This window comes from Cibotium barometz, chromosome 18 (assembly GCF_041138505.1).
Source record: "Cibotium barometz isolate CiBa-2024 chromosome 18, ASM4113850v1, whole genome shotgun sequence".
Lineage (NCBI taxonomy): Eukaryota > Viridiplantae > Streptophyta > Polypodiopsida > Cyatheales > Cibotiaceae > Cibotium > Cibotium barometz.
This window is the reverse complement of record NC_141063.1, coordinates 33,110,446-33,121,361: the sequence shown is the minus strand read 5'-3', so window position 1 is coordinate 33,121,361 and position 10,916 is coordinate 33,110,446. Positions and strand designations below refer to the sequence as shown.

General features: G+C 39.5%; 1 protein-coding gene across 1 annotated transcript; it reads left to right on the top strand.

The window, feature by feature from the left end:
- Positions 1–6,689: 6,689 nt before the first annotated feature.
- On the top strand, positions 6,690–8,077 carry LOC147629222 (expansin-A4-like). The gene is made up of 4 exons (XM_086812971.1): positions 6,690–6,722; positions 6,891–7,069; positions 7,156–7,474; positions 7,548–8,077. Coding segments are annotated over exons 1-4 (804 nt in total). The 5' UTR covers positions 6,690–6,720; the 3' UTR covers positions 7,852–8,077.
- The last annotated feature ends 2,839 nt before the right edge of the window (positions 8,078–10,916 follow it).

The window sequence follows — 10,916 nt, the reverse complement described above, 5'->3', positions numbered from 1 at the left end:
TAATCTTCAGATCCAAAAGGAAGAACTTGCTTATATTTAAGAGAATTAAAATTAAGGCCAACCTCGTTGTCATCTACATGAGAATATCTTAATGTAGGCATGGATAATAAAAAACTAGCAAATTCTCACTAGGCCAATGCCTCAATTTATAGAGTTTACATCCAAGCATCCAATCCTACTGATTTCTCCTTAATTCACTCCACCTCTTTTGCTTGATTCTCTCCATCTCTCTGAGAATATCTCCACACCTCCTAAATCTCTGAGAATATCTCCACACCTCCGAAATCTCTCATGCTACCCTTTATTCTCTCCTAGTAGATGCTTCTCACCTTTTCACAGGTTCTCTCACATTTAAAGATTCTCTTTTACAGCCTCTTGCTGCCAAGGGCTTGTTCCCGCACACACCCTATTCACTTGTATATTTCAACAAACCTCGTGTTCAGGAACCCTAACTCAACAGAGGTCGCCCAAAAAAGCACAAGTCGCATTCAAAAAATAAAGAACCACGACAATACACCCCATATGGCGCTCCTCTTATGCAGACTCTGAGAAGCTTGGTGGAGTCTCGTCCAAGTGGTCGCTTGGTGAGAGAGCTTTGGCAAGGCGTTGCTTCTCTCTTTTTGAAATCTTCCTCTGATCATCATCGGAGTTGAGGTCTGATGATGGAGAAGAGGAAGGAGATGACATGAATAAGAGCTAAAATGTATAAAAGGAAGGAGGAATGACAATATTGCATTACATTCCAAGAGTTGTCAGCTCTTATATTAATATAATCTATTCTATATTTAATGTCTGTTGACATAATCCCAAATGTTCAAGCATATTAATTCTAAACCAACTTTTCTCTATAGGGACGTCATTAATGCAACCATTTTTTTGGGTGAGAGTGGAGGTGCTTCCTTGGAGGTTCCTTTCCTAGGGGGACAGGTAGGGGCTTTACAAAAGTCATTGTAACCTATCTTAGGGGTCTTCTCAAATATCACTGTGGAAGCTCTTTTGAAAATACAAGATGGTTTTGAGATACTGGGTCCCACAACCACGCTACCCGGAATCTAGGGGGACAAGTACTTTGTTCTTGAACAAAGTCTATCCAACTTCTACCTGGTGGTGACGGTTGTTACAAGGTCAACGTCAAAGGTTCGGGGAGTGCAGTATCACCCATGTATGTTTTTTAAATTATGTTATTATTACAATTATGTGCTGTTGCTAACCATGCTATTATTGCAAGTGTGTGCAATTGCTAACCTGTGGTCCTGTGCTATGCATTTGGTACTAAACATTGCTATTATTGCAAGTGTGTGCAAGTTTTTTGACCAAGATGTCATTGATATTGACATAGATCCATCATTTCTAGAACCGGTGTCTGCATTCCAAATCATAAGGGTCGTTTCACCCAATGACATGCTACACACTTTCATGAGATATTGTGAATACAAAGGCAAGCTAGAATTCCTCCCCAAAGAATATAATGGAAATTGTATTTTTGAGCTTACAAATGGAATAAAGTATATGGGGATGGAGTAAAAATATGAAGAAATTGTTTGGACAAAGCCTCAAACACAAACTAGGTCACACAAGTCCTTTGTATTGAGCAAGTCAGTTTGATGTGGCACTTTTAAATGCATGAACGAGACGTGTGTGTTCTTGCTACACTCCTCTAGGCCGAATAAGCTTTTAATTACTAGATCTCTAGTAATGGCACCACCTCAAGGATCTCTAGTAATGGGTAGTTATGGGGAGATAAAATGTTTTTTCTGCAAGCATGTACCTATATACACGGATACATGCTCTACAAGTGCTCACTATTTCATGCCAAGACAATCAACACATACACGCTTGTTTATACATCGAGGATTCCACTCCCACCAGGTTCAACGGGGCATGTTCAGAGCGGCCCTCCGTAACACCAAGATCCTTATGCAAAAAGTTATACGGATGAGCCATAATGGAGGCCCCCGAAAAGTACAAATGAAGGGAGCTCATTTTGAAGGCATTCACTAATGAAGACAGATTACAAGGAGAGCATATGTCCGAGCTAGAGTTTACAAAGATGGCGGACGAATTGGGAGTTTTGCTTATGCAACAGCCATGTTGCTATGGTAAGGAACACCTTGGGCTGCTACAACATGGGCAACGTATGACGAGTGCAAACGGCAACGAACCTGCAATGAAAATTACTGTAACACAATTGCGTTTTTTGTTCAGAGAAACAAAAATTATCAAAATTTCTCTAAGGCCTTTTCTCTAAGGTTTCTTTTAAAACATTTTAAAGGTTGTCAAATCTTTTTCTCTAAGGTGCATTAAAACCTTCATCTCTAAGGATTCTTTTCTAAGGATTCTTTTAAACCTCTTTTCTAAGGTTTTCAACCTTTGTTTCTCCAAGGCTCACAAAGCAAAAGGATTAAAGAAGGCGATTTTGTAAATCCTTGAACTTGCCTTCAAACACATCAATCTTCAAACTTGGATTATTATTTTTTCTCCTTGTAATAGAGTTAGACACTGAAGACCTCTCCTACCCCTATCAATCACGTCGAAGAAGATAGGAGCCTCGATTGAAAAGTTTGATGGTGAGGGTTTCCATATTTGGCAAGTTCAAGTAAGATATATGCTAATGCTCAAAGGTTTATGGCCTTTGATAAAAGGCACGAAGAAGGTGGACCTTGAAGATCCGAAGGTGATAGAGGATGATGAGTAGGCTCATGCTATCATTGCACTCCACATGTATAAAAAACTCATCTATCTTGTGGCAGGTATGAAATCGGCAAAAGAGCTTGGGATGAGCTCGAGAAGCTTTAGGGAGCCAAGGCAAAGCACTCAAAGATTGCACTTAAGGTGAAGTTTTTTGGCCTTGAGATGTAAGAGGGTGGCTCTCTTGGAGACTTCATCAGCGCAAGATGACTAGCATTATGGGACAACTTGCAAGCATTGATGCCAAAGTTGAAGAAGATGATGCTATTGCCATGCTCTTGAAGAGAATGCCTCCATCATTCGATAGCCTTGTGACCACATTGAAGAACCTTCCAAATCCAACATTTGAAAGTATTGTTGCAGCACTTCTTGAAGAAGATGTAAGAGTCAAAGCAAAGGGTGGATCTACATCTACATCGAAAACTCAAGCCTTTGTGATGAAACATGGTACATCCAAATCCAACTTGAAATGTACCTTTTGCAAGAAGATGGGGCATGTTGAAGCTCAATGCTTCAAGAAAGATCCGTCAAAGCGAAAGTGTAATAAGTGTGGTGAAATAGGCTATTTTGGAAGAGATTGTACCAAAGTTGTCACTAAGATTGAGGGAAAATTTCTAAGTTCTTCACATGCCGAGCAACTCTTCTAGTTGAGGAGTGAAGCACTAGAATTGGGAGAACAACGAAAAAATGCATTTTTCTTCTCTTTTTCCTCTTCTTCTTCTTCTTAGATTCTTTTCGGTGATGATGACGGAATCTCCTCTTTGATGAAGCTCTTTTGTTGCCTTCCTTCTTGATGCCTTTTTGCTTCTCACCTTCTTCTACCATCGTCCTTCTTAATGAGGATGTGAATGGCTTATGATAGTGTGTGAGAGAGAAAATGGGATTGAAGGGGAACTTAGCCTTTGCAAGGCTTTGATACCATGTCAAAATTATGGGGAGTATGCACAATGAAAGCAATAGTTGATGGCCAGATAGAGAAAGATATATGAGAGAAAGCAAGAACACAAGATGTATAGAAAGGTTCTATATTACCTTATATTTTAGCCTCTCCAAAGTTGGCTTAACCTTCACCTTCAAGTGTTGTGTTACTTGTCATTTGACGCCCAGAATACTGCTAATTTTGTTTTGAAGATGTCAAATTTCAAAACTTCGGGAGTTGATTTGGGCCACTTCGGTTAGCCATTTTCAATCAGAAAAAGCCTGACCTGGGGTATTGTCGTGCTAATTAAGATTTCAAATTTGAATTTAGCATTCTCATTTTTTGAGTAAAAAGTGCTTAATTTACAATCGCCTCAAAATAACATCTTCACAAGGATAAAATAATAATAATTAAATGCAACCATGATATACTGCCTAAACTATACTTGCAATGGATATGCCGTATTGTGCTTAATGTGCTATATTTACAATGGGTATGTTACAATACTAATCCATTCTTGCCTTGTTGGTTTTTAGAATTTATAGCTATAGATTCACCATTAGAATGTTGTGAGTTTACTTCTTCTTCTTCTTCTTTTATATTATTTTCTTATGTGCCTATTTTTTATTTTGTTTTCTTATATTGTGAGTTTAATTCTTCTTCTTCTTTTTTTATATTATTTTCTTATGTGCCTATTTTTTTATTTTGTAGGTTCTAATCTTAACCTTCTAATTTTTTATTTTATAAGTTCTAATCTTAACCTTCTTCATCTTTTGAAAAAAAATGTCTTGTTAACATAAAATAGATTAACAACTCTTTCTAACGTAAAAGTTTGTGAATTTTTCATGAATAAAACACACCCTTTTTTGTTTTCAACGTGTGAATACCCTCTTTAAATGGTACCCTTCTGTATGTAAAAAATGTGTAAAAAGGGGATTTTTAAAATCCTTTATGTTGAACCCACGTGCTATGCTTACAGGTCTATGAGTGACCCACCCCACCGAGAAAAATCTACAAAAGTGCAACAAAAATCACAATTTTAGACAATTATGATATTTATTCTGAGGCCTATTTGGACATGTAAAAATATATAACCTTTGCATTAATCCTCTAAGGATATTGGGAGGCTTGTTCTATGGCTTATTGGAATGTGTAGTATGGCTTTTTAACAATGCTTATTGTGTGTTAGTAGTGTGGATTTTTGAAACAAAACTCTTTGTGAGGCTTTAGAGATGGTCAATATCCTTTTGACTTTATTAGTCTCTCAATGACCCTCATAATGACATTGTAGTGATGTAAAATGCACATGCATACATATTATTCTCCCTTAGTAAAGATAAACATGTACATTATGTAAGTGATAAAGAATTCATTCTTTATATTCTCCATGGTTATTATTTTAAAACTCTTGAGGCTAGATGATTTTCATTAGAAGCCTTACAAGTAGCTTAATTTCAAAGTTTCCTTTTTAAATAGTTATTCAAATTATTTTAAATTAAATTGTAAGACATACATTTCTTAACCAAAAGACCCCAAATTTTTGTTCCTTATCAAGGGAGGAGCATGAAAAGCCTACCACCACACAAGTGTCACATACATTAATGCTCTACATAGAATACATCAATAATTTAGAAATTGCATGGCTACTACAAGCTACAAGTATTTGGGTTATAGTCATTATCATGATATGAGCGAAACTCAATCTTTCATGCTTACTCGAAATGTGAGTCTCAAGAATACCAATGACTAAAAAATATTTTTTTTCCAAAAAAATATTGCTAAGCTATCACTTATCACTTAGAAAGGGAGAGAAAAAAAATCAAACGGAATCTAGTGTGTCTTAGGTCAAAGAAAGATCTTTGAATTTCTCACTTCCATGAGAAACTCTTATGATGACACATGGTTTTTTAGTAGGCTTCATTGAAAGTTGGAGCTAATGGATGGCATCTAATGCAAGTAAGAAGTTGTTGGAAAGGTACCTCCTACAGACTTGGTGTGTTTCATATTCAAGACATCCAATTTCTTGTACTTCTACTGTACTCGAGGATGAAAAAGAGTGTCACACAAGGTTTATGGAATTATATGTTACCTTAGCATGTTGGCATGAAATGGAATACTCTCTCCTTTTGGAACCTTGGTGCTTTTCTAGTTATTCTAAGCGGTTGTTCATGCAAACACCTACTTTGGGAGCTAGTTATTGCAATTTGGTAGCTGGCTATTGCAATTGTTGATGCTTACATCCATTTGTTTAAATCCATGCCACATAGCTTGAGGAGTTGGAGAGCATTCTTTGAGTCTACCTTGCCCTCCAATAAGCTTCTTCACACTCCACAAGAGACATGAGTCTCTGGCAACCAACTATGGGGATGTGAAGTAGCCAGGAGTCCTATATGTGGAGGACAAAATATGAAGGAATATCAATTTCGGTAGTTGTTTAGGCAAATGAGGCATGCCACGTGGGCAATCTTTTTTCCCGAAGCAGCTGGAAATTTGAAAGGACAATATCAATACAAACACACATGGTGGAAATTTGAAAGTTGATAATATCAACACACACAACCATGCATGCCACCGGTTGCAGAGGATTCGAACCGTAAACATGAGGACTGTCGACTTCCAACTTTTCCACTGCACTAGCTAACGCTTGACAATGGGCGACCTTTTTGTGTGTTGGCTCACACAAAGTTAATTGTCCGGGCTCGAAACATGCGTTGGGAATAGGAGTGGTTGGGACCACACCTTTGAGGCTTGAGCTATGAAGAATGATAGGAAAAGGAATATATTGCAGTCACCGCGGGTGAGGGATCGTGCAGCCGGCATGGAGGGCCGAGGGAGTATCAACGTGTGGAGGGGCCGGTACCGAGATACTCCAAGAGTCGACCAACTAACTTCACGAATGTGAAGGGCGTGGAGGCGGCGCAGGCCCCCTCCCCCTTGCAAGTTGCTTGTCTCTGGTTTTCAAACTTGAGGGTCCCGCAGCCTACTATCCGCTATCTTCGCCGCTGATGGAGCCACTCAAGCTCTCCTCCCGATCCAAGCCCTTCTTAAAACCTTAATCCTGTGCTCCACTGCAACCATAGTATGCTCCTCTAGTAATAAGTCCAATCCCTGATATGTAAGCTTAGCCTCAATTCTCACCTGCGTACCTTAGTAGAGCATTTTGTCTAGTCCAACACTTGTTATTAATGCTTAAAAAGGGCATACGGTCCCGCTTTTAGGCTATTTTTCTTGCTACTTCAGCACTTGACTACAAAGAATCATGACCAATATCTACTGTGTGCAGGGAGCGCACCGCCGGCTCACTCACGGCCTCCTTTCCCTCCATCCTGATCGCCTTGGCTGCTTTCATGGGCGGCGGCCGAGCCGTAGCGGGAGCGGCGTCCATGGCTTACTATAGCAATGGCGCTTGGGAGGAGGCGCATGCGACGTTCTACGGCGGAAGCGACGCATCAGGCACCATGGGTACACGAATTTTGAAAGCTCAGGCTACTTTTTGGGTTAAATTTGGTGTACATTGAACATGAGTACTCGAATTTGCATGCATGCAGCCGGCGCCTGCGGCTACGGCGACCTGTACAGCCAGGGATACGGTACAAACACGGCGGCGCTGAGCACAGTGCTGTTCAAGGGTGGGGGTTCGTGTGGGGCTTGCTATGAGCTGGCTTGTCGGGACGACCCACAGTGGTGCCTGCCGGGCAGCCCCTCCGTCATCATCACGGCCACCAACTTTTGTCCTCCCAACTACGCGCTGGCCAATGACAACGGCGGGTGGTGCAACCCCCCGCTCAAGCACTTCGACATGGCGCAGCCGGCCTTTGAGCAGATCGCCAGGTACCGGGGGGGAATCGTGCCGGTCAGATACAGGAGGTAAAGGCATGATCTCTTAAGAAACTTAAGTACGCTATTAGGATTAGTGATGACATTTTGTTTTACGTTTCAGAGTCCCTTGCGAAAAGCGCGGCGGCGTGCGCTTCACCATCAATGGCAACCCTAATTTCAACCTGGTGCTGCTCACCAATGTGGGCGGAAGCGGCGACGTGGTGGCCGTGTCTGTGAAGGGCGCCCGGACGGGCTGGATGGCCATGACCCGTAACTGGGGCCAGAACTGGCAGTGCAACGAGATCCTCGCCGGTCAGCCGCTCTCTTTCCACATAACCACCGACGACGGCGGAACCCTCACTTCCTACGACGTCGCTCCGTCCGATTGGCGGTTCGGCCAGACCTTTGAAGGCTCTCAGTTCTGACACCAGTGTAGTTAGCTAGGATGTGCTAAGGCTTTTAGAATAATAGCCGGGAGCTGCGGTTGGAAAGCTACTTAACAACCCGCTCATACACTATAACAGCAAGGATAGTTGCTTTTAGACGGACGTCTCTTTTTTTAGCATTTTGATCGTTAGATACTTGCAAAATTTTAAAATGCCCGTTAAAAAGTATACTAAAATATATATATATAAACTTTTATATTTCACCAAACCCTGCTCGTCAAAGGAAGGTTTGTGCTCATCAAAGGAAGGTTTGTGCTCATCAAAAGTCAAGCATGACATCAAGTTTACAAGATGCTCTTAAATTTCAAGTGCATTTTGAGTTCAATACTACGGACAAAGTTTTTAATGATAGAAAAATCATCCAATCGAAGTTTGCCATGGCCAATACGTAGCAACGCTTGAAAAAAATGTCTTTTTCAACCCTTAAAAGTAAAGGCAATGCTTAGGCTTAACTAGGATGTAGGCTTGAAAATCATTAAAAACCATACAAATGCTAGGAATAGGGCAATATGTTGTTTTGCATTTCCATTAAGGTTTCATTTTATATGTAATGATTAATCCTTGAACAAGTCAATGAAAGATGACCCTCTTTGCCCTTTCTATTTGCATGCATTCACCCATATCCTTTCTATTTAAGGTCTCATAATTCTCTATAAAAGGTCTCAAAGGGCTCATTCAATGAGTAGAGGGAAGGAGAGAGAGAAGGATGAGAGGGAAAGGGGTGGGGGGAACTCATGTACTACGGGTGCATTAATTAAACGCCATGTTAGTGGCATTTAATTAATACACCTACAAAAAGTTATGAATATATACAAAAAGTAAAATGTATAAATTCCATTCCTTAAATTAAAGGCAATGTTGATTTCAACCAAGATTTTTGAATTTTAGTTGGGAAATTTTCACTACAAACCAATTATGTATTCATTGATAGGTAGTGTTTTTTAATATATTATGTTTAGAATATATTTATTTTAACGTATACTTTTTTGCAAATGAATAAAATATCACCAACTAATTGAAAATACATGAAATCATGAAGAAATATTATTAGTGATAATTAGTAACTAATTAGCTTAATTAGATATAATATACATAAATTAAAGTTAACAAACAGGCAAAACCTTAGGTCATGCAACCATCCAATACTCGCCTCGCCTCCTCTTATTCATGTAACACTAAATCAATTATATTCATGTTCATGTTCTCAACTGTCATCTTTGTTCTCCTATGCATTACCTACATAATCCCTATGTATTATTTGTATATGAGTTTGAGAGGTCTTTCTAAAATCCTTAAAGGGGTAAAAAATTAGAAAGTCAAGTCTACAACAATGATCTGTATGCATTCTCATTATGTAATCATTTAACATGTTGGAAAGTGGAGGCAATGAAATTGATGGAATCTATTGAAGCTGGAGATGTGCCATGAGAGTGAACATACTCGTCTATCAATCATTTGTTGAAGCACTAACGTTTAAAGTGAGAGTGAATTGTGGTCTTGCACAAACATTAGTAGAGCTGGGGACATGGGTCTCTAGAATTGAATGCCTTCTCAAGGCTCAATTGGTTGAGAACATCCATTTGAGTTGTACCGTAAGATCCTAAAAGTCTATTTCTAAAGTCTTCTTCTTCTTCTTCGATTTAACAACCATGTCTCAACTGGAGAGTGTGAATCCCCAAGTTATTTTAGAAAGCACATGTACCTCTTGCGTCCACCTCGAGTCCACCCTACCACATGCATTTCATTTTTCAATTTTTGTTTTAGAGATCCAATTTCAAGTATGCACCCACTTGTCATGTTAGCTTCACTCACACACGAGTCTTAAAACAAGCACACATGCACACCTCTTACACACACACCTCTTTGAATGAAATACAAAAATTGGTAGCACACATGCACACCTCTTACACACACACCTCTTTGAATGAAATACAAAAATTGGTAGCGTACTGAAAATATTCAAAATTGTCTACGTCTTCTTCCCTTTGCCCATATTTATTATTCAAAAGTATCTACATCTTCTTGCCTTTGCCCATCTTTATCCCTGCATAAAACTTGTTAACCTAACTTTTGTTCAGCTTCCATCGTCAATCGGCTAATCACTGAAAGCCGGTAGCTAACCAAGACCACCCAACTCCCTGCACTTTGCTCATATGTTTTCTTCCTCATGATGGTGTATTGGCTTGGCCTCGGGTTCCTTGCCAAGTGAGTCCTGCCACCCGAGGCCAAGCCAGCGAGCCAATACACCATCATGCTGCTTCTTCTAAGATCCCCCTAGGTGTACCCAGAAGCACACCCGGCGACTCTAAACCAAGGAGGATCAAGGCCTCTGGTCGCCCACAAATGTAAATGGGGACTACACGGTGACTCTAGAGTTGTTCCTGCATATTTCACTCAACATACATCCATACAATAAACCATGTATAAACATAAATTCATAAGTAACATTAACATCAAATACCAAAGGAAATTATGCTTTCAAGCACCACTTGTCTAGAGTCTCTTCTCTCAATTTACTCATTCATACTCAGGCTTACACTAACTGTTGAGAAACTCTTCTCATTTTTCAAATTTGCATCTCATTTCCAAAGCATGTTTTGGTGTCTGGGATCAAGTTTAAGCTTTATAAACAACACCTTGTTGTTATCTTGAGTCCTTTATAATAAAAAAAGCAAAGAGATTACTTGCCTTTTTTTTAAATATGATCCTTTCTTTAATGCAAAATCTATGTATAAGCTGTAAGATTATTGCACTTAAATGGTTATAATACATTCAACAATTTAACCCTTCTCACTATCTTTGGGTAAGCCTGAAATAGCAAGGACCTTGTTTTTATCTTCTTGCTTAACTAAGTCTTTTAGCTTAAAGAGTACTCATTTCTCTATCATACAACTTTGCGTCTCAAACCTTGTCTACTTTCACGTCGTTATTTAAGTGTTTCACAACTTTATATATGTTAGTTTAGGTGACCTGCATCCATATCTTATGGTGTAAGGTCACAATAATCCTTAGTAGCTATGGGTCTCAAACCTTGTCTTCTTTCT